Source organism: Astyanax mexicanus, chromosome 3, assembly GCF_023375975.1.
Source record: "Astyanax mexicanus isolate ESR-SI-001 chromosome 3, AstMex3_surface, whole genome shotgun sequence".
NCBI classification, from domain to species: domain Eukaryota; kingdom Metazoa; phylum Chordata; class Actinopteri; order Characiformes; family Acestrorhamphidae; genus Astyanax; species Astyanax mexicanus.
Genome location: NC_064410.1, coordinates 8,946,049 through 8,970,922, shown reverse-complemented (window position 1 = coordinate 8,970,922; position 24,874 = coordinate 8,946,049). Strand labels below are relative to the sequence as shown.

General features: G+C 36.0%; 1 protein-coding gene, 2 long non-coding RNA genes and 1 pseudogene across 4 annotated transcripts; 1 reads left to right on the top strand and 3 right to left on the bottom strand.

The window, feature by feature from the left end:
• The first annotated feature begins 843 nt into the window (after window positions 1-843).
• On the top strand, window positions 844-1,900 carry LOC125799348 (uncharacterized). Its single transcript, XR_007438262.1, has 2 exons — window positions 844-926; window positions 1,071-1,900. It is a non-coding gene; the product is annotated as an uncharacterized LOC125799348 (long non-coding RNA).
• Window positions 1,901-2,114: 214 nt separating this feature from the next.
• LOC125799346 (uncharacterized) lies at window positions 2,115-4,070 on the bottom strand. The gene is made up of 2 exons (XR_007438260.1): window positions 3,984-4,070; window positions 2,115-3,877 (listed from the first exon to the last, which is right to left on the bottom strand). It is a non-coding gene; the product is annotated as an uncharacterized LOC125799346 (long non-coding RNA).
• A 744-nt stretch (window positions 4,071-4,814) lies between these two features.
• Window positions 4,815-14,781, bottom strand: LOC125799320 (GTPase IMAP family member 8-like). 2 transcript variants are annotated; one of them, XM_049475805.1, is made up of 6 exons: window positions 14,700-14,781; window positions 12,677-12,727; window positions 11,473-11,541; window positions 6,869-7,558; window positions 6,140-6,721; window positions 4,815-5,417 (listed from the first exon to the last, which is right to left on the bottom strand). In XM_049475805.1, exons 4-6 carry the CDS (start codon window positions 7,434-7,436, stop codon window positions 4,825-4,827), a joined length of 1,743 nt encoding a protein of 580 aa, XP_049331762.1. In that variant the 5' UTR covers window positions 7,437-7,558; window positions 11,473-11,541; window positions 12,677-12,727; window positions 14,700-14,781; the 3' UTR covers window positions 4,815-4,824. The 2 variants fall into 2 exon arrangements, with proteins under 2 accessions (XP_049331762.1, XP_049331763.1); XM_049475806.1 differs by lacking the exons at window positions 11,473-11,541; window positions 12,677-12,727; window positions 14,700-14,781 and adding an exon at window positions 10,487-10,653.
• A 2,502-nt stretch (window positions 14,782-17,283) lies between these two features.
• LOC125799292 (GTPase IMAP family member 7-like) lies at window positions 17,284-24,874 on the bottom strand (annotated as a pseudogene).

The window sequence follows — 24,874 nt, the reverse complement described above, 5'->3', positions numbered from 1 at the left end:
CATCTGCATGGTGATATACAAAGCCTTTGGTTTTGATCATTGCCTCTTTCAGGTGTTAGTGTTTTTGGAATGTGAATTAGAGAGTTTATATATAATATTTTACATCACGTTTCAATTTTATTTATTTGTTATTATTATTTTGTTTACGTTCCTCACAATGAGCAATACCCACTTATCGGGATTTGTGTCAAACCAATATGATCTTGACACTGTTCTGGAGAGCCATAAGCGGGCAACTATGACGTCTTTCATTGTGTGGTAAGAGTTTAGTTGTGTGATTTTTACGTTTTCAAAGAGAAAGGACAGCAACATTTTTGCCATGACCATAGATTTAGCATGTTTAAGCAAAAGTTGATGAATTGTCCATGCCCTTTTGGAATAAGTTGTGTCAACTGGTCACTCTGTTGATGGTTCACCACTGTTCCATGTTTGATTTATGAATAATTTACTGTAGTTTGCTAAATTCCCAAACCCTCAGAAATTACTTTGTAACCTTTTTTTTATACTGATCCAGGTCATAATTTAAAAACTATTTGTCTTTGTTTAGGTTAGCTTTGTCTGATATTAAAGTTTGTTTGCTAATCTAAAAATATAAGTATGCCCCCCCCCCCCCCCCATACCAATTTAAAGAAATAGGTTTCTTAACCACTTTATGGTTTTTAGTTTGCAGAAGGCATGCTGGAAGATCAGAATTTCCATTTTTCAAGCACAGAAGATGCAGTCAAAGAACTCAAGAAAGGAGATTGCAGTAAAACTTCAACAGGAATCAGGTAGAGTCATGTTACTCTTACAAGTAATTAGTAAGAACTTTCTATTTGAAGTGTGCAAAAATGTTTTGTTTTGCAGAAGATTTGTCTGATGTCTGCAGGCTCTGTGGGGATGCCACTACACAGGATTCTGTGGACACTGCTACTGCTTCTAAATGGGTACAAATGAAGATAATTTTGGTTTCTGTATATATTTTGAGTTATTTGGTTGTCACAGATTTTAAATGCAAAAATAAGGTCAGAAAACATACAATTGAAATCTGACATGCTATTAATTGTTTTAATTATTGCTTGATTGTTTAGATTGCCTGTGACTGATGCAACAAGTGGTTCCACCATTCATGTGTCAGAAACTCACCTGAAGAGGAGGAGCTCCTTTGCCCTTTGTGCAAGATATAAGACAGCCCCTACCAACTAACTCATCCGCTGACCCTGCTTTTAAATGTCATTGCTACCACTGTTTTCCAACAACTCTAATCAGACTTCTTTTTCATTTTATGTTAAAAAAAACACCTTAAAATGTATGTTGTTATAACTTTATTGTAGACTTTGTCACCTGAGGTTGTTTATTTTTTTAAAGAAAATACCTTTTATAGTTTCCATCAATTACAGTTTGCCAATTCAACTATTTACTTTGACACAGCACATGCTAACCCTCACTTGCTGAGACTAAAGAATGTAAATGAACTTTGTGCCCTTTTTAGATAGAAAAAGCTGGAAAATATGTTCCGCAACGAAACTACATTTAGGTCAATATAATGTTCTCTTTTTGTATACTTCAGAATGTAATACATTTGCTATTTGAGTTTAGAAACTATATGCTCATAAACATACTTTTATTGTTAACAATTTTCATGCATTATATCCAGATTGTATTAAATCCCATACATCTGACACAGAGGCAAACTATGTTCTGACTCAGGATAACTGTAGTCCCAGTGTAAAGAGTTATTGCATGAAAAAATAATTATATAAAACAATGAAAGTATATCCAAAAAAAAAAAAAAAAATACATTTTGACTAATGTGGTCTCAAATTGAATGTTGCATTATTTTCTACTATATTAGACAATATAAATATTAACCAACGATAATGAACCTCTTATGCAAAAATAAAGTCACTTTATTCACCCAGTTAAAAGAAAAAGACACTTTATTTTAAACATTTTACATGTGCACTATCAAACATCAAAAGTACTGTGTACAAAAATTATTACTTTAAGTTAGCTATAGAGTGTACAGGGCCAAGTCAAAAAATTGTAATATCTTTGAAAAGTTACTTTATTTTAGTAATTCGGTTAAAAATGTGAAACTCATATATTATATAGATGTATTAAACACAGAGTGATCTATTTTAAGCATTTATTTATTTTATTGTTGATGATTATGAAGCTTACAGCCAATGAAAACCCAAAAGAAATTCAACAATAACAAGATTTCTGACTTATTTGGGGAAAAATCATAGTAAATAAATATAGATTACTACAAAATCACAGTTTTAAACAAAATACACAGATTTTACAACTAACAGAGTAAATGTACCCTGAATATCAGGACCAGTATAAAGAGTAACACAGGCTATTGAGGTATATGAATAAAGTTATTAGCACTAAAGAGTGCATGAACATGAAAAGGATATAAGATACATATCCTGCACATGAAATACACACCAGACCAACCAGGTATTTGGATACCAGATAAATATGAATCAGATTAAACTACACTAACATGAAATACCCGCCACAACATCCAGGTATTTGGATACCAGATATATATAAATCAGATTAAACTACACTGACATGAAATACCTGCCACAACATCCAGGTATTTGGATACCAGATATATATATAAATCAGATTAAACTACACTGACATAAAATCCCCCCAGACCAACCAGGTATGTAAGCAAGATACTAAACAGATTTAAACAGAGAAAATCGATTTTCATAAAAACACATCGTCCTTAACTGTAAATTCAAATTAATCGATAAAATTGATTAATCGCCCAGCTCTATTTTAAACATTTCTCAAACTTGCTTAAACACTATCACATTATTGAATAAGCTGCTGTATAGTTGCTCAAAACGTATACAATTGCTGTTAAAAAAAAAAAAAAAAAAACACTGCTGGAAAATGGTTGATTTATGGTCCGTAGGGGGCTAATGGATTTTAACAGGTAAACTCAGTAAAGGATTGTTTATTAGCTGATCAGTGGAAAACCGGTGGAAACACACAATTTTAATGCAGAGACCAGGGTTAAAAAACATACTTTATACTACCTCTTCCCCACTCTCCTCTGTGCTTTTGGCTCTGTTTCTTGGCTGACTTAATTTCGTGCTCCGTTCACTGCAGTCAGGCAACAGTTCCGCTCTCTTAAATGTCAAATTGGCCATAATAACTTTTCTTTTAAATCGTTGCTGCCAACTGGGGTGGCAGCAGGGGTGACAAGGTTGTCTTTTAGGGTGGCAGCCACCCTATGCCACCCTGGTACATCCGCCCATGCCAGGCTGTCTTCAATGTTACGTCACTGTGAAAATAGGGTTTGATCCAGGATAACTTGTGTGAGGTCCAGGAACATCTGCTCTACAAACCACATCCTGCAAAGAAACAAAGCAGAAAAACTGCTTAATGCAATTGCAGAAACATGAACTAAAGCTATTATGGTCTAGTTTAACTTAATTCCTAAGTGTAACCCTTTGCTTCTTACAATAACTCGCCTTCTAACAACACAGCAGAATAGGTTTTAATAACTGATTTCTGGGGGAAAATAAAAAATATATACATCTGTCAATATTAGCACATATAAAACTGTTGGAATTAGACACTGGAGATGGAAAGACAATTTAGAGGAGAAAAATGAGATGGAAAATGGACGGGGCTGTCTTTAATGTCATTAAACATGTGTGGATGGACAGAGCTACACATAATGCTGCAACCAACCAGCAGAAGTGTTAGACCTGTGGTGATTTCACATTTGAGAGATGATGTGCTGACCATGCTTTACACAGTCACTGAAATAAATATATCTTCACTCAGCCTCTTCACAATGCCCTCTTCTGCACCTCAATGCAATCTAGTAATCTCTAAGAAGTCTGTAACATTTCTTGTGAAGCTGCAAATAAAATAATGAATGTTAAGATATAGTTAAATCCAGAAATGGGTAGAAAAGCAATCTCTGCAAATTCCGGATAATTTCTAACAGATATTGTACTCTTCACCTGTTCCTCCCAGGATGCTGTATCCAGTAGCACTCTTTTACACTCCACCTCCACTCTCCCAGAGCAGTACTGTTCATCTGGGTCCTTGGTACAGAGTGTTATCTCTAACTGATTACCAAAAAACTAACTTTATAGATTTTTTTTTTTTTTTTCTAATTTTTCCCATTTTTCTCCCCAATTTACACGGCCAATTACCCAACCCACTCATTAGGACTCCCCTCATCACTAGTAATGCCACAACACACCAGGAGGGTGAAGACTAGCACATGCTTCCTCCGATACATGTGAAGCCAGCCACCGCTTCTTTTCGAGCTGCTGCTGATGCAGCATTGCCGGGCAGCACAGCGCACTTGGAGGAAAGCACAGCGGCTCGGTTCTGATACATCAGCTCACAGACACCCTGTGCTGCAGACATCACCCTAGGAGTGATGTGGGGAGAGAGCGCCATCTACCCACCCAGAGAGAACAGGGCCAATTTTTGCTCCCTCTGACGCCAGCAGCTTGATGGCAAAGCTGCATGAGCTGGGGTTCGAACCTGCGACCACCTGCTCATAGTGGCAGCGCCTTAGACCGCTGGACCACTCGGCGCACCAATAAACTAACTTCATACATTTTACAGCAAATAAAACAAAATATATAGTACAATAATGTAGAGTAGATTATGTGCCTATGATAAGAAAGAAACAATTTGGCCCAACGAATTCAAGTTATCATGACATGAATTACATACTAATAAAGCTTAGTTGTGTTCATTTAAGTAATTTGAAGAACCAACCTATTTCAGACATATATAATTGAAATACAAAAGATTATAAATCTACTTACATCTAAGTACCGAAGCTCAGTAACACATTGATGTTTTCTCTATCAGTCTTCTGACTTGATCAGGATTGTATATCTTGTTGTTGAAAACATGGAACCTCCTCCTAAATCTCTGTACAACCCTCTTCAGCTCCTCTGTGTCGTCGATAAACTGTTCTATAGTGAGGTTCTCTCTCTCCAGATCATCTCCTCTGGTGAAGAGGATCCAGGTGTGCTGGAGGAGCTGATCTCCTAACAGGTTCTCGATCTTTTTAACAGTTTCCATGTCCTCTTGAGTTGGTCTTTCTGCTTTCAACATCAGCAGAAATACTGTAGGAACTGAGTCTGCTAACAGTGAGAGGCATCGGTATTCCTGCATAACCTCCTCATAGCTGATCACAGTGTTGGAGAGTCCAGGAGTGTCAAACAAATTAATACTGATGTCACGCTTCGTTACATTTTCCTTCTGAGTTCTGAGTGTTTCTGAACTAAACCCAGATTTGGAAGTAAACTCCGTCCGACCCAAAAGAGTGTTTGCTGAAGAACTTTTTCCAGCCCCCGACTTCCCCAGTAGAAAAAGATTCCATGTTGGTGGGTTGTCCTTTAGAGTCAAAGTCATTTTCATAATTTCTCCTAAACAAGGAAACAAGGGAAATTGTAGGGAAATTGTAAGAACTATCCCAAAACATAAATTAAACAATTTTAGGACAAGTGGTAACATAACTAATCACTAGCAAATTTTCAGCTTTATTGAAAGGTTAAGAAAAATCATTCATGGCTGATTTCCTGCAATGGGAAAACATTTGGTTGTGGACTCTGTGGATCTCTGCGGCATTAATGGAAACGTAATTAGAAATTCTGGAGTTGGAAAAGTCCAGGATTAGCTTTAATCAGGGTCTCTGAAATCCACCCCAAAAGGGATTGGAGGAAAACCGAGTGTTCTTCACAATCTTACCCAATCAGAATAGTGTAACATGCCATTGAATAGAAGCAGACCATCAGAAGCTCTAAAAGCTAACCAATGAAACGTATTAAACAAAATGCTTATGAATACACTGCCTATTAGCCAACTTACTGTTTTACCAGAGTTGTGGAAAGATTTTAGATCTGAAAAAAGTTTTTTTAATCCATTAACTGTAAATGTATGAATGTAGGGTGTCGCCTGGTATAATAGTCCCTAAAGAAACTGTATTTGTTTGGATTCACCACCATTTTAACATCAACAACATTTAATATAAAACTAAGACCACAACCATAGGTTCACTAGTGGGCTGAATAGCACACAAGTTGTTCTACATTGAATAGTTTAACATCAAACTCTCTCTAAACTTCCATATATTTACTTGAAAGCTTACCCATCATCAGTGGTGAAGTGTCTATTTTGTCCAGTAATTTCCATACTTGATCAGGATTGTGTATCTTGTTGTTGAAGATGTGGTACCTGTTACCAAATCTCTGTACAACTTGTCTGAGGTAGTTTGAACCTTGAATGAACGCCTCTACTGACAGTCTTTCCCTCTCCAGATTATCTCCTCTGGTGAAGAGGATCCAGGTGTGCTGGAGGAGCTGATCTCCTAAAAGGTTCTCGATCTCTTGAACAGTTCTCATGTCCTCTTGAGTTGGTCTTTCTGCTTTCAACACCAGCAGAAATACTGTGGGAACTGAGTCTGCAAACAGTGAGAGGCATCGGTATTCCTGCATAACCTCTTCATCTCTGATCACAGTGTTGGAGAGTCCAGGAGTGTCAAACAAATTAATCCTGAGGTCACGTATCGTTACATTTTCCTTCTGAGTTCTGAGTGTTACTGATCTGTGACCTGTTTTTGAAGTAAACTGTGGCCGACCCAAAATGGTGTTTGCTGAAGAACTTTTTCCAGTCCCCGATTTCCCCAGTAAGATAATGTTCCAAGATGGTGATCTCAATTTCACTTCTTCTCCTTGATTAGAAAAACACAATAATAATAATAATAATAAAAATAACAATAAAAATATAAAAATTAAGATGTGTAAAAGGCTATAACAAATGAATATCAATTATTCATTTTTATGACAGACCAACAAAATAATAATGTTTTAACACTTACTTATTTTGTCCAATAATTCTTTAACCTGCCCACGATCCTTAAAGTTGTTGTTGTTGAAGGAGTGGTACCTGTTGTTACATTTCTCCAAGTACAGTTTGAGGTTTGTTACGTTTTCAATAAACCTCTGTACTGATTTATTTTCTTTTTCTAGGTCATCTCTTCTGGTGAAAAGGATCCAGGTGTTCTTTAGAAACCTTTGTCCTAAGGTTTTCTGGATTGCTTCAACAGCACGTTTGTTCTCTGGAGTTAATCTTTTTGCTGGAATCACCAGCAGGAACACCGTGGGAACAGGGCCGTCTAACGGAAGCACAGACCGGCATTTCTTCATCACATCCTCGTTGCTTGTTTCTGTGTTAAATAATTCTGGTGTGTCGTACACATCAATGCTGACCCCATCAATAACCACTCTCTCCATCTGTACCTCCTGAGTTACGGGTGTGGAGCTTAACTCAGAGTTGAAAGCCACTCGTCCGAGGATAGTGTTTCCTGTGGCACTTTTCCCAACTCCTGATTTCCCCAGCAGGATTAAATTAAAGTGAGGCAGAGATTTATCACGTTTGCACGCCATTTCTGATTATCGCTGCACGAATCTTCTGTGAGTACGGGTTCTCACTGTGTCTTCACAATGTGTGTTTCAGTGTTTTATTTCCATTTGTTTTTCTGTTTACACAGATTAGGCCAGCCTTAAATCTAAAAGTAAATGAGACACAGATCAGAATGTTGAAAGAATGATGGTAATAACACAAAAAATTATGATCACAGAAATAAAAGGTACATGTATAATTGTACGCAAGATGCAACTATAATTATTATGATGAACTTGAGTGTTTAGAGAGCATTATTATTTGTTTGAATGTAGCACAATGCAATGATTAAATAAAAAGCTAATTATTCTAGTTCTCTTACTCTATTAGTTCTAATAGAATTTTTTATTTGGTACTGTTTCATATTTTCAGTTTGAAAGCTCAAAAACACCACACAAAAAAGCCATATTGCAGTGCCTTTTATGCGTTATGAGGCATTATTTTTCCACATCACTTTCCACTAAGTATTATACAGAGGATTTAAACATTTCTATTCATTTAAAATGAACCAAAATTCAAATGATGTCATTGTAATAATGTCTGTACAAAATGAAATGTGATGTTTAAAACATCTAACTGCTTAATAACACTGCACAACTTATAATGCATTAGTATGTGGGCTGATGTGTCTTACAATTTAAACCATAAGAGCCCATTTTAATGCATTTAAATTGTTAAACTGGATGAAAGAAACCTGTAGAAGCCAAAACAGTATCTGACAGTACTGATCCAGCACTCCTACATTCTTTACATTCTAAGGTTATATGATCATACATTCCCACACTGTCCGGTACTGCAGAGATAAGGTAAAGAAGTAAGTAAGTAGAACTACTTCACTACTGTACTGAAGTACTAAAATGCTGTATTTACTGGATTATAATTTTTTTTCCTACTTCCACTTTTACTTCACTACATTCAGCTCTGGGAAAAATTTAGAGGCCCCTTCGGTTTCTGACTTTCTAACACCTCTGCTGGATTCAGTTTCTCTGATTTTGCTATTTATAGGTTTATGTTTGAGTAAAATGAACATTGTTGTTTTATTCTATAAACTACGAACAACATTCCTCCAGAATTCCAAATAAAAAATTGTCATTTAAAGCATTTACTTGTAGAAAATGAGAAATGGCTAAAATAACAAAAAGATGCAGAGCTTTCAGACCTGTAAATGTAAAGAATGTCTGTACATAAAGTTTTAAGAGTCCAGAAATTAATATTTTTTGGAATAGTTTTAATCACACATGCATCTTGGCATGTTATCCTCCGCCAGTCTTACACACTGCTTTAGATAAATTTATGCCACTCCTGGTGCAAAATTTCAAGCAGTTCAGTTTGGTTTGATGGCTTGTGATCATCCATCTTCCTCTTGATTACATTCCGGAGGTTTTCAATTTGGTAAAATCAAATTGACTCATCATTTTTAAGTGGTCTCTTATTTCTTTCCAAGTGGGTTATTTTTCCAAAGTAAAGAGCAGATTCAGGTGAGAGAAAAAAAATGAACATCATTACTCAGAGTGAGCAGATCTAGTTTTTTTTTTTGCCAAATTGGTTGGAATATCTGAAAGACTTGCTGTCAACTCTATATAACCTTTTGGACGAGTTTGTTTGAAGAACTAATTGAAGACTCCATGTACATGTACTCTATCCTGTACATTTCTGTTCTTGTACTGCTGCTGCTACAGCTGAAGAAAAACATTTGAGTGTCCTAACCATTTGGGGAAAAAATAAATAAATAAATAAATAAATACAATTTTTATATATATACACACACACACACATCAGGAAATTCAAACTTTTGACTTCTTTCTGTTACACCATACAGAAATCAGACTGTATTAAGTGGGGTGTAACGGTACGTGAATTCTTTAAGAAACCGTCACGGTACAGGGGTCACGGTTGGTTTGCGTAAATGCATGAAGAATACACGGTACAGGTATAGGACTCTTGTGAAACCAATGAATGTAATGCAGAACTAATGCTCACAGGAGTGTTGTGCCCATCGCTGCGCTGAAATAGACATAAGACATGAATGGTCGCCTGTCCAGTGGGAACGCATGGTTATGCGCTCGTACTGCCTCTCTCACTCTGAATTTGTGCTGTCTCTTCGTCACTCTCTCGCCCTCTCTCTCTCAAGTGATTTGCTTAAGAAAAACTATTTGTAGTGTAAGCAGTAACTAATGCTGTTGTTTTTGTTCTTAATAAAGATCATTGTTTGTTTGTTCCAACAAGATCCAAAAGATGGAACCTCTCATGATGACAGTAGAAGAGAACCCTGGTTTCAAGCATTTAATAAAAGAGCTCGAGTCCCATTACAACATTCCATCCCAAAATACAGAACATGATTATAATGCAGTTCCATTGTTGTTATGAAGTTAATTAAGGTGAGGCTATACAGAATACCCAGCTTCTTGATTTTTTTCCATCAACCGTACCAAAACGTATCATTCTGTGGGGTATGGCAGAATGTAAAAACATTGGTTGAATGATTATTGCCGATATCTGTGCACAGAATGCCAATATTAAATTAATGCCTTCAGGTAGCTCTTCACCGAACAGCTTAATTTTAGCCTCAACTGGATCCCAAACAGGACGAGTAAGTAAACCCATCTTACTGGCTTTAGTAATGAGCAGTGTAGCTTCTGTGTTAAGAGTTTTATTCTCTAGTAGCCTCTGTGTTAGCTAATGCTAGGTGGCCACTTTAGCACAACTCGTCTTCAGAAACTCCTGTTTATGACTTTAAGACTGTGAAACAGTGAGGAACAAAACAACACAGAAACAACAACAAAAAAAAACTAGTATAAAATAATAAATATCACAATATTCTCTAGTTTTGAAGCTGATTCAGCAGCAGCGATGACACAGATCAACACCCATAACGCTAACGCTACACTTCTACAGGGAAAAAGCACTCTAATAAGCTCGGTTTATACAACCGCAACAATAAAACACACACATAACCAGCATATAAAGTTAAATATTATCGCATTATTGAGTTTTTACTAAATATTATTATCTCTGTTAATCAGGAAATGTTTACCGTTTAGTCACAGCCCGCCTTTGGCCTGCACTCTTCCGTGTGTCCGTCCGCCAGAGAGGAAGAACGTATCGAAAGCACAATTTAAATGGACGCAAAGCGGAAAAAAAATATTCACGTCTGATTATCTACCGCTCCTTCGCTTTCCTACAGAAACTATAAATATTACAATAAAACACCAGACAGAGATCTGATGAATGTAAAGAAACTTTGACTTTGACTTAAGCCGTTGACTGTCTCCATGTGTCACAGAAGAATCTATGCTGAGGAGCAATGAAGCTCTTCTGGTGGCTCATGGCAGCCCAGCACCATACCTAACGATTCTCCTTTAATTTGTCCCCGTACACCTAAACGCAGATCAGGCCTAAAGAGAATGTGTCTGACAGAGTGAGCTGCTGTTTCACTGCCTGTTTGAAAAGTGTAGACCCTACTTTTTTTATTATTTTTTATTTTACTTTTACCATCTGACTCACACAACACTCCTTTCTTTGATGCTAGGAAAGTTTTGTAATTTGTGTTTAGCGTAAAAAAAATCAGAGAAAATGAATGTAAACCCAATTCTTAGGTACAATTCTTTCTTTATGCTCAATCAAGTCACAATACAAAACAAGTAATTTCCTTGTTCCTACGCCCATTAACCAGTTTTTCAGGCTCCACTTATCATATAGGACACTGCTAGCTCATACCAGCACAGTACACACTAACACCTCATACACCTTCAGCATGCTAGTGTCACTGCAGTGCTGAGAATAACACACACCCAAATAATAGCTGCTCTGTGGTGGTCCTGAGCATTGTTGAAGAACAGAGTAAAATTAAGATAATAAAAAAAGCAGAGAAATGGATACAAAGACTACAGTCTGTAAATATGGAACTACAAAATTAATCATGAGTGTAGAAAAAACAGGTGGTTATAAGACTGTGACTCGACTGTATAAACAGTAAAAAGGTAATGTAAAATATTATAATAATATTCTGTTGTGACTTACTGTTTGGTTGTTCAATTTCACTGCTGCTAGACCGCACCAGCTTACCAGGAGCATATTCACTGTGTTCACCTAAGAGAGAAAGAGAGAACACTGGAGTGTATACTGAACCCAGTAGATTCATCTACAGTATTACAAACAGAAAATAAAAACAGTGATGCCCCTTATTATATTCTTATTTGTTTTACTTAAAGGGATAGTTCGGTATTTTTGACATGAGTCTGTATGGCATCATCATAACCAGTGTCGTGCATCCACACTGACTTACCCCCCACAGCGTCCTGTGAGCCGAGTTCTTGTCCAGTTTAGGTCAAAGCGAAAGTAGTCCGGCATGTTTGCTGGGGTCAGGAAAATAACTCCTTTTTCTTCCCAAAGCAGTACGTGTTCAAAAGAGTGATTTATTTACATCACAAAAAACTAACCCTGCAAAAGTCACGCCTCGTAAATCACTTGGGTCCTACTTTCTCTCGTTCCATATCAATGCGCGCAGACTTCTCCCTAAAGTTAGCTCGTTTGCGTTGCTAGTCTGAACACAGCTGCTAAGCACTGACAAAACACAGAACAAGTTGACGCGTGCGCAGCTCGCTGTCAGAATGACGCGCACTGATACGAAATGAGAGAAAGTAGGACCCAAGTGATTTACGAGGCGTGACTTTTGCAGGGTTAGTTTTTTGTGATGTAAATAAATCACTCTTTTGAACACGTACTGCTTTGGGAAGAAAAAGGAGTTATTTTCCTGACCCCAGCAAACATGCCGGACTACTTTCGCTTTGACCTAAACTGGACAAGAACTCGGCTCACAGGACGCTGTGGGGGGTAAGTCAGTGTGGATGCACGACACTGGTTATGATGATGCCATACAGACTCATGTCAAAAATACCGAACTATCCCTTTAAAAAACGTGCACCTTTAAAATGTTTCACCCATTCACCTGTCTCCAGACAAGTGATAATAATTTGAACAACCCTAGAGAAAAGTTTCAGTGTTAAGTTTGAACCTTGGTCAGATTAAATGCACAAGTGTGCTGCCTCAATGCTTCCTCTAATACAATAATTCATGATACATAAATTATTAGATGTTTTTTGTGATAATTATTTGCTGTGTGTTTGTGTTTTCTGACAAAACAGTGTAATTCTCTGAACACTGTGTGATAATGCAATAAATATTATGGGATGTTTGAAAAGATTACAAACAACATTACTCTTACCAGTGGGGGTATGAAGGTCTTTTTTAGGACCACACTCCAGTTCAGTCCTCACTGTAAAAACATGGCTTGTTTGATTTACAATTAAGTATTAGTAAACAGAATGAATCTCCTTAGTGCTAAAAATATAAATTCCCCTTATTTAGTTACATCCACTTTCAGGAGTTTATTTAATTTTTGTGTGAGTTAGATACAACTAGTTAAGGCACAACAAACAGATCTGTGGTACAACCAGATAGATAAATCTGAAAATCTAAATATAAAAGGGATAGTTTAATAACTAGTGTGTTCCAAGACTTAGAAGAGATTTTACACACAAATCTAAAAAGGAATTTAAGTAAAATTGGTGCACCCAAGACCTAAAGATCTCTTTAAATCTTTTCTATATCTGTTCTATTAGATATTATAAACCGTAGATGATGGAACATACAAACGTTTTGCAATTTTACATTAAGGAAAATTTTTCTGAAATTTTAAAGATGCAGTTTCTGGCAGATTGGTGAACCTCTGCACATTTTTGAAAATTTAATTTTGAAATTATCTTTTTATACCCGGCTAATCACCCCTCCAGCTGTTTCTTTTTATTACAACTTATTTTTCCAGCACGAATAAAAACCAGACGACAATGTTTGGCATGGAGGACATCCAATCAGAACTGATTTAACTTTGTGAAAGGTAGGGACAAGTTAGGAAGAGATCCAATCACTGCTACTTTAGCGTATGTAGAGAGGCGGGACAAGTGGGGTAGTCATCCAATCAGAATGATTTAGTTTTGTGAAAGGTAGGAACAAGTTAGGAAGAACTCACTCATTAAGATCAGATCTGTTTACTCCCACAGTAGAAAAAAAACATATGGCTAGTGATGACAGCAGCAACAGGTCAGTAGAAATAGAAAAAAATATGTAGCGAAAATATAACAATAAAATAAGTGAATCTATGAACCCAGAAGCCTGTGTAAAAAAGTTCCTTACAGCACTTTCTCATAAGTTTCTCTCTTTAACTCATGAAGTCTCTCAGTACATCCTGAGAACAGTGTGTGAATGTGTCTACAGCTCTGTTCAAACTATTTAACCATTCCAAGTAAGGCTTTTACATTCCATACATTTAATTATAACCTGATTTCTAGAATAAAAGTTTAAATTTAAAATATTTACTGTCACACACCTACAATAATATTATATGTTAAATAATATATAAACTTAAATATATTTCACATTCAAACATAATATAATAATATTACACAACTGGTTAATAAATGTTTCATTTAGTATACGTGTATAGTTCATAATTCAAGGGAACTGATGAAACAACATTTACATTTTCACCAATTATATTGTAGTCGATTAATTGAAGTTTTAGTCGACTATAGTCTTGTGATATTTAGTCGACTGAAACTAAAAACATTTCAGATGACTAAATTATGACTAAAACTAAATGTCATTTTCGTCACAAGACTATGACTAAAACTATATAAAAATGTCTTGTCAAAATTAACACTGGTTCTGTGCTCTATTGCTAATAAAATAACGTTATAAATTTAGATTTACAAGTAATTGCATTATTTAATAAAATAGTAAATAAGAACATGTAAGATATACATCAGGATTGTGACTACAGTAAGAAAAACATCAATGAGCTGCTTACTGAATTTATTAGATATAATTTGAAACTTGGTATTAATATTCAGAAGTATGTCTGGGCTCTTATGAGCTAATTTGACTTAATTTAACTTATCAGGAAGCACAGACGAACAGGAAAGACTAAAAACGAGTGAAATGAGTCAAAAAGGACACAAAACAGGGTATATTTGATTTAAAAAATGACTGAGCCTTACGTTAAGTTTTCAGGTCATTAAATTCTTTAAAAAGAGTAAAAACTGGACACACTGTTTACGACTGGCTCTCGACAACACGCACCAACAAATAATCCGTGTTGTCCCGTTTAGAAATATTTTAAAGCTACAGGAACCCTCGCCCTGCTATATAAACAGTAGTGTATTTAATTAAAGAAATACAGAGATATTTACCTCGTAGTTTGGGGGGAATATTCGCCATTTGGGCATTTGTTGATCACGCATGAAGAAAACGCATCCAGGTGCTTTCGATTCAAGTTCAGCTCTGCATATGCGCCCACCTCCCCCCTTATTTAAAGTTATTTAATTTCAGAACTTTTCAAGAGAGACGATGTTTCAGCGACACATAGTGGTAGTTGACAATGTGTTTTATCATTTGCTACTTCTTACTATCCTTTAAGATTAGGCTGTTTGTATTAAGACTGACAATTGGGTTCTTAAATATTGCTGTACATCGTGCCTCACTCATGCTGTTCTTTTTTCAGCTTTAACATCTGAACTGTGAAGGAATAGAACGTTTTAGCACACTATATTTGCTGTAACCAGTGGTGGCATAGTTACTATGGAAAAGTAATCTGATTACTGATTGCTCCTTTAAAAAGTAACTTTACTTTATGGATTTCTTGATCTCAAAAGTAACTTACAAGTTACTTTATTACGGAGGACATAAAATGTCAAATAAATGCACAAATAAATAATAAACATATAATCAAATAAATAAATGCATAAATAACTGTATAGATAAGAAAATAAATTAATAAAAAACATTTTATTACGAAATAGTACACATTTAAAATTATATCAAGAATCTGTTTCCATGCATGAACCTTTATTTGGGGGGTGTTTCTGCATTTATTTATGTTTGTTTCTACATTTATTTATTTACATATTTCTGCAATTATTCATTTATTTCCACATTTCTTCATGTATTAATTGTATTACCATATTTCTGCATTGATTTATTTATTCATTTCTGCATTTGTATATTAATTAGATAGGCGGTCCTACCCTTGCTCTAAGGCAGGATTGGTCAACAGGTGTTTGTATGTGGAGAGAAAGGGGGGCTTGCTGTGTATGTGCGTGTGAGTGTGTGTACAGGCCTCCTAGCTTTTCCCTTCCAAACAAGAAGACCTGGCTGCAGACGGCTGGGCGAGCTCCAACTGGGGGCAGCTCCACGCTGGGGCAGGAAGTGACGTAGCTCCAGCCTGGGGCCGGAAACGGAGAGACGCCCTGATGACGACAGAGCTTAATCCCCATTGGTTAGAAGGTCCGCGGACACCTATCACTTGATCACTTGTGACTCTTTCTTTTTTTATTGTAAAATATATATATATCATCTAAAACCCATTAAAGCCCCAATATTTACACTGTCATATCCAGTAACAAGACAGTTCATTTTCATACAGATAACTTAGCCCCACCCACTGCACTGGAAAAAAGTAAGAAGTAACAGCTAATTCTTTTCTAATATAATGTGATTTAGAACACCTTTTAATCATGTTTTTTGTACTGTTTATGGATGGTTTATAAAATAAAAAGGTCAATATTAAATATGAAATATTACATACATGCTTTCAATTGAATTGAAATAAAAAACTATTTAATATTTTTGTTAACTGAATTTATTTGTTACATAGCTTTCATAATAAAATATTAGTCTAATTGTCTGTGCATTAGACTAGTTTCATTGTCTTAAAACAGGAGCCATGTCTTTTTTTCTTGTAAAGGTACAATAGTCAGCCCCTGTGAATCCACACAAATATGTCAGATAGTCCACAAAATACTAAATAAACTTTGAAAAAGAGGCCTTGAAACCTACCTTAGCCAAAATGAAATACTGCACATATAAAAGTTCTACCAATAGTTACATAGAGATACATACAGATCTCATTAAGTAAAACTGGATAACATTTTAAGTACGCAATATATATTCTGAATATTTATTTATTCGAAAATAACACATTATACAATAGGACAAAACTCGTATTAACAAAACATATTCTTTCACATTGCATTAAGTTGCTAAAAATGAAAGTACAAAACACTAAAGAAACAGGATGTTTTTTTTATTTTTTTATGAAAGCATTCTCCTTTTGATTATTATTTGATGAGTAAATTTAATTAACCAGAGTGTACTGTCATATAAGGTTGAGCAATCTACTTTAACTGCACACCTTTAAATTAAAAATATGCTATCTATATATGATAAAAATATATAGAAAAAATATATTTTTCATGAGACTGTGTGCACTAACAGACCTTACTCCTTGAAATGAGCTAAACTTACTGTAATTGTAAAGATGTTGCAGTAAATGGCTGCAGAATTAACTTTCACTGAATTCAACAGTGAAAAACACTGCAGATCCTTTAACACCTCCAAAGCTAATGAGGTCTCAGATATTCTGCTGTGTGTTGTTCTTTACAAGCCTGTTTTTAGGGCTTCAAGAAAAATTTGATCAGTCAGTTTTACTGTTGTGTATGTTTTTTTTAGTTGAAGTTTCAGAAAAGCCAGTAGTAGGCATGTCTACAGCAATTGTCATATTACACGAAGAACATTGCTTTGACTGGTCTTAATTGGGTCTAGCTTCCAATTACTCAGTTTCTTCACATCTATGGGGCAATTTTTCTTCAAATGTGTTTTGGATTTTCCCAAAAGTTAAAAACAGATTTATTACAATGTCATGACACTACAAATTACAATGATTTACAGTAATCCCCTTTACATAAGGTCTCTATATACACTTTATACAATACAAACTCAGAACACTGTTTGTTCGGCCTCTTGTCTGCTTTCTGTGATCTTCTCATTATAATACCGTTCATACTCAATCATAACCCTGTTCTTCCGTTCTTCTAAAAGTTCCAGTTCTTTACTTTTCCTTTTTTTTTCCTCCCCAGATACTTTCAAATCTTCTAGTTTCCTCTTTTCCTCACTGAACTTGGATTCCAGCTTCAATTTCTGCTCCTCCAGATTCTTCTTGTGATGTTTCTTTAATTCTTCTTCCTTTTCTTTGAGCCTTTTTCAACATCCTTATGCACACTGTTAGTGTAGCACTCGCCTCCATTACGGACCACCATCTCCTCCACTTTGTCTAAGAAATCCACAACCTGTAAGCGATCGTTCATTTTTGTGTTGTCAAAGACGTGGTACCTCTTACCACACTGCTGGATGACCTGACGGAGTTCATCATTGGCACGTCGTTTGACATACCCATCAATACCCATACCACCTGTCAGGTGATCTCCGTGAGTGAAGAGGATGATGGTGTATTTGTCTGCTTTCTTTCCAAAAACATCTCTGATCTTCTCCACAGTTTGGAGATCCTCTTTGGTGAAAGGTCTGAGCTCTATGGTCAAGATGATGGCGTGGGGTCCTGGAGACGTTATGTTAATGCACTTACTGAGCTCTTCCGTCACTTCTTCTTCAGAGAGATCTGTATCAAACAGACCCGGAGTGTCCACCATTATAATCTTTCTCCCAGCCACCTCTCCAGTCTCCTTCCTGCACTCTCCTGTGACGGAGATGCTGCTTGTGGCAGATTTGAAAGCATTTCGGCCAAGGATGGTGTTTCCAGAGGAGCTCTTTCCTTTGCCAGTCTTCCCCACCAACACCATTGTCCTCAGAGACACTGTTAAAAAATTGAAAAAGAAGTCAGAAAAGACTGTCAGGAAGAGAAGCAGAAGACTGTGATATAGTTACAGAGTTGAGACATTGCACAAGGCCCTGTAAAGTAAGTTCATATGATGAGCAGATACAGGCAGTGATGCCTTAATTTAAGTGATGACTTAATTCTATGCCTACGACTTGCTGTATGTCTGTTAGGAACACTAACAGACATCCCAAGTTGCAAACATTTTATTCAGGGCGGTACCCCCAGACCAGGACTTGACCCACATTAACTCACTTTAGCATGCCTTTAGCAATCATTTAGTCCCCTGTGGTCAATGCTAAAATCATTATTAAAAACTGTACAGCAGGTAAGACTTTCATTGTTTTTTTACTTTCACCAGGCATGGATATACTTTAAAGTAGTCAGAGGTGAAATGAGTTTTAATGGGAGCCATGATGCTCCTTCTCTTACTGAACCCATCCCGTCCAGGAGGGGTAAAAACACTGCCCGCCCACACTAAAAACTGATTGACTGACTCACAGACAGTGTTGCTTTGAAAAAGTAATTAGTTATAGTTACTAGTTGCTTTTCCAAAAAATTAACAGTACCAGTAAAAGTAACTATTGCGTTACTTTGCCCCGTAAACAAAAATGAACAAAAGAAAATAAATGATGTAATGACTATTATTATTAGAAAAATAACAAACGAAACTAAACAAAAAATGTTGACAAAAATATAATCTAATGAATAAAAAAAAATAAGAAACGAAAAACTCCACACGACCAAAGAAAATTACTAAGACTTGTAATACTGAAAAAAAAACCCCGGAAAAACCCAATACGCGTCTGTGGATAAACATTAAACAAACCAAACCACACTCAAAGGAAAAATGTATATATAAACAAAACAAAAGAATGGACAAAAACAACAATCCATTAAAAAAATCTTATTTAAAACAATCACAGGCTTTCTGCGCAGAATTATAACAGTTTTGGTTGGTTTTAGTTTCAAATCCTGAAAACAGCTCACCAAAACCTCAACCTATCCTTTATATTTGACAATATTTGATTAACTTACAGGTCCTTACTTATTTTTATTTAACTGAACTGAGTTTTATATTATTTATAGCCTCACGCTGAATTCGGCTCCGCGCTGCGAAAGAGAGAGAGAGAGAGAGGTGCAGCGCATTTTGTCTGATTTCTCTTGATTAATTATCAGTACATTTGTTGGCTTTAATATGAATATTAAAATGAATTTAATAACAAGAATTTTACTATACTTGTCCGACCTTATTTATTAAAACATAATTTTTTTTTTAGAAGAGAGATGTTATTCTGCACGCAATGTCGCGCGCGTTGCACCAAGTTCCACTTTGCGTGCCTGCGACATTTTAGCGCTGGACGAGAATTTAATTAATTCATTGATATATTTATTATTTTAATAAATTTGCCCTGGTGATAAGAATGAATGCTAACATATAGCTTTATATTTCTGTGTATTTCAAATGTTTTAAGTTATATAATTGACGAACAGCACCAGACGCCGACAATGTGCTTTATTTTTCAGATATAAAAGTGAAATTCAGTTAAATAATAGCAAAGTTAAATCAAATAAATTTATGTTTAAAGAGAAAGTTCTTTTCTCTTTTAATTTTCCATTTCAAAAACTCCAGCATTTGAGTGAGAATAAGCATCTGTTGAAATTCTTAAACAGCAGAATGCCTGTCTGCTATATTAAGCTACAGTTATTTAGTTTGTGTACTGAACATAAATATAAATCCTTATAACTGACAGGAATAAATATAACTAATAATAATTTAAAGTTACTGTGCAGATTTTTAAGTATATTTTATTTTTATAGTTGATTGCTGAAGGCTCTGGGTGAGGTTTATTTTTGGTGGTAAAGAAGTGATGGTATGTGGTATTTTGGAGCGCAGGGTGATCAGTCGCGTTTATTTCAACACCGTTACTACCATCACTGCTGACAGATTCTTTGCAGAGAACAGACCAATCAGAATCTTCTCTGTTTTGCATGCACTTCATGAATATGGGGAGGGGAGTGCCTTTCTCTCCCTCTGTTTCCCACAGGCATTTGGGTTTTTCTGTGTCGCCTGCGTGCGTGTTTGTGTTTACTCTCAGGCCACTCGTTCTAGATTCCAGGAGATTTGATCTGCCTTGCAGGGAGCTGTTATTAATATGTGGTAGACTCCTGCATCTTCTGCACTAAGCAGTTGCAACACAGATCTTCTAATATAATTGGAACAGAGACATCAGTCCAAATATTTATGAGCTCTGTTGCCTCATTATCCCACCACTGAATCCCTTATTTACTGCATTTTTACATCTATTTATGTCCATTTTCCCTTCTTCATGACGTAAAATCAGGCTGTTCAGAAAGTATTGAATTGAAAATTGAATACACATCGGATTTCAATATCACAGATTACAGTGATCCAAATCGCAATAGAAAATGTCAGATTGTATTTCTGCTGTTCACACTGCCACACAAACGACTCATCTGTGTCACATATGGTGTAAAAGATTGGATTTGGTCCACTTTTACCTGCTGTGTGAACATTGCTTAGTGCAGATCTGTTCTGGAGGGTTGGAACATCATTCATCTAAAATTATTTGGTGTCAGTCAAAAATATCCCTAGACATTCCTCCTAGACAGAGCTCAGGGGCCTCATGTACCAAGACATGCGTGGACTTCTTACTAAAATGTTCCGTACGCTCAGACCTGAAAAGTTCCGTACGCACAAAAAAAAAATCCAGATTTATCAAACCGTGCGTAGGCAGAATCCCACATACTTTCTCTTAGTACATCGCAATCAACTTGAAATCAAGCGCAAGTGCACGAAAACATCATACCTGCCATGTCTCCTCCCTCAATTACGCAGAGTATAATGTTATAATAATCATAATAATAATAATAATAATAATAATAATAATAATAATATGCTACAGTATAATATGCAAGTCAAGAAAGAAAAGTGTTGCAAGACGTGTAGCGCAATAACTAATAATTACCATTGTTTTAATGTATTATTCTAAGATGGATAATAAATGCTTTCATTTAAATGCTTTAAATGAGTTGCTTACCAAGAAGCCACCAGTCATTAGCAATATTTTCCAATAATGCCAACGCTGCCATCTCCAACAACTCATGCGCAAACTTTCATGCATTTTTATATAATCTAGGCTAAGTGGAAACACGTTAAACGATTATTTCAGTAAGCCAATGAAATTGTCTGATTAATTTACTTTATTTTACCCAATAATGGCTTACTACAACGTGTGCATAAAGGATATCTTAATAGTTGTAATTTCGATGCATCGCCTCTAAGTGTCGCCAAATGACAAAAACACAATACATACGTACAAAAAAACAGGCGTATGCCCGAAACAAAAGTGCCGTGGGGAAACGCACTTTCTCACGTTCAAGTCAAATTTAGTACATCTGACCGTGAGCGTGAGATATGGCGTACGCAATGTTTTTGTGCGTACGCACCTTTAGTACATGAGGCCCCTGGTGACTGGGAAGAAACTTTGACTTTGACTTAAGCCGTTGGACTGTCTCCATGTGTCAGTTCAATCCACACCACCATCAAACCATCAGCTGAGGAAATACTGTAATGGATTTCCATTCTTCCTGTACAGTTACAAAGATAGAAGAATCTATGCTGAGGAGCACTAAAGCTTTTCTGATGGCTCATGGCAGCCCAGCACCATACCTAACAATTCTCGTTGATTTTCCGTTAATTTGTCCCCGTACACCTAAACACAGATCAGGCCTAAAGAGAATGTGTCTGACAGAGTGAGCTGCTGTTTCACTGTCTGTTTGAAAAGTGTAGACCCTACTTTTATTTTTTATTTTACTTATTATTACCATCTGACTCACACAACACTCCTTTCTTTGATGCTAGGAAAGTTTTGTAATTTGTGTTTAGCATAAAACAAATCCATAACCTAAAATGCATTTAAAATGTAAAATGTTTAGGGTTTGAGTTCATACAGAGAAAATGAATGTAAACCCATTTCTTGGACTGTTTTGGGTGTTTACTGCCCATCCTTCTAAACACTACACAGGCACCTCAGATAGGTACAATTCTATCGCTATGCACAATCAAGTCACAATATTATGAGCACATCCCTGTTTCTACACCCATTATCCAGTTTTCATATAGGACACTGCTAGCTCATACTAACACAAATTAGGACTGGGCGATATATCGAGATTTAAAAAATATCGATATATTTTCATATGCGATATAAGACGAGCCAATATTGTGTATATCGATATAGACTACGCTGCGTTAAAGTGAGCCCCGTCGGTTCTCCCGCTGTCTCTCTGTGCAGCTTCACCTAGCCCCGCCTCCCTCACTCACTAAACACACTGCCCCTCCCCCACCACAGTCAGGCAGCAGTCAGGCAGAGAGCATGAAGAGAGAGAGAGAGAGGCGACAGAGAAACCTAACGTTACAGCTCATTTCCAGATGGTTTGATTCAGCGAGTCAGATGAGCAGCAGAATAAGGTATTTTGTAGAGAGGGGGCCAGTAATAGGCGGACCTGGTCCACTATTGAGAACTGGTTCACTTTGACAGGGTTTATTTTGAACTTTACTAGCCGTTGACGGAGGTTTTGCAGTGCTCAAAGACCAATCACCTGCGTTCTAAATAAAGTGTGGCGCGCACAGAGGAGAGATATGAAGCTCATTCAGACGCTGTTCTCTATAAAAACACACAGTTACAGCAGAACCTGACTTTTCAGCCAAAGAGCAGGACGTCTCATGTTCTGAAGCATCACCACTGAACTAAACACTGATCTTTAGAGCAGACACACCACCTCTAACCTGAACTGACCTATCACCTCCTTCACATGGGTATCAGAATAGACCTGACACCGTTTCAGCCCAGATTTACAGAAAACTGCACTTTTTATTTACTTTTTCTTAAGCACTTTAGATGCTCTTTTTCCAAAATCAAAATTTATTTTTTTATATATCCCTTGTTTTTAGGCTACTTTAAGTGGAAAAACAGATTTAAGTTGAGGAATTGTTTAATATATATATAAATAATACATAATATATTTATATATGTGTTTATAATTAGTATAATTTGAAATGACTTTCAGTTGTTGATTATATAAAATGCTGCTAGAACTGCTAGGCTACTCTAATATACAGGATACGGCACTGAATTATAAAAGTACCAATGTAAAATTTGGTACATGTAGCTTTGTCTCAAAAGTATCTTTTTGATATTATCTTATGGGATGAAAAAATATCGAGATATATATTGTATATCGCAATTCAGAAAAAAATATTGAGATATAGTTTTTAATCCATATCGCCCAGCCCTAACACAAATTACCAACACAAACTAACACCTCATACACCATCAGCATGCCAGTGTCACTGCAGTGCTGAGAATAACCTACACCCAAATAATGACTGTTCTGTGGGGGTCTTGAGCATTGTTAAATGAGGATAATAAAGTATGCAGAGAAATAGAAACAAGGACTACAGTCTGTTACTATAAAATTACAAAATGAATCATGAGTGTAGAAACAAAGAGGTGGTTATAATACTGTAGGGCCATTTCACTGAATGGGGGCCATTTGCTTGTTGTAACTCTTCCAAATTAATCTTAATTTCTTTTTTCAACTCTGAATCTAATAACACACATATTTAACTATTCAAAACATGTACTGAGTAACAGTACATTAGGCAGCTTTGCCTTTTTTTCTTAGGTTTCTAAGCCAAAGATGGTTACACAACTCATGTGACATTTAAAAAGCATGTTTAAAAGCAAGTTCACTAATTTCTTTGATTTTCACTCAAGAAAGTCTTTATTTTAAAGAAACGGTTGACTGCATGTTCAAATAACATTCATGACAAAAAAATCACTTCTGTTAACAGCACTCATTCCTCTTACTTTTTATGTTTTGAGTAACAGGAATTAAAGGAGCAGGAATTAAAGTAACAGGAATAAGTTTTTAGCATAGAATAAGCAAAAACATGAAAAATAGCTAAATGGCAGCTATGCAAACAGCATGAGGACACTGAGCACATTCTAGTAATTTTCCCAAAATTTGTTTTTAAAAATAAACAAATAAGATCTAAGAATTATTTCAGGTAACAGGAGTAAGTGTTGAGATTGACCTCCTCAGTCATAGATACAATAAGATCAAATATGCAGAAAAAACTAATTAAGGTACGTAATCTTGGTCTTCCCATGATCTTCAAAAGAACCAGCTGATGTAAATTTCTGTTGTAGATGTGACTTATGGAATGTTCCAGATGTTTCAGATGGGGTAGAGTTGTACGGTAACAGGACTAAGTGAAAACCCAGCGACACAACTAAAATGTGTATTTAAACTTAAACATTAAGGATTTATAATTAAAATATATTTTTAAAAGCATAGATGGGATTTGGACTCACACAATAATGCAAAAAAGCATTTTTTCATTATATTTCATGGTAAGGCTTGTAGTTAGAAAGTGGGGACAGGGAACAAATTTAATTGCATATCTTACTTTTGCAATTAGGTCAATGTACAAGACAATATGCTTAATAATAACATTTATTTTAAAGTTATTTTGTGTGCACATTTCCTGGGAACATGAATTGGCACAGATTGGCTCAATAACAGTATAAAGTTAGTGTAAAATAAACAGTCTACTATTCTGTTGTGACTTACTGTTTGGACGGTCAATTCCACTGCTGCTAGACCGCA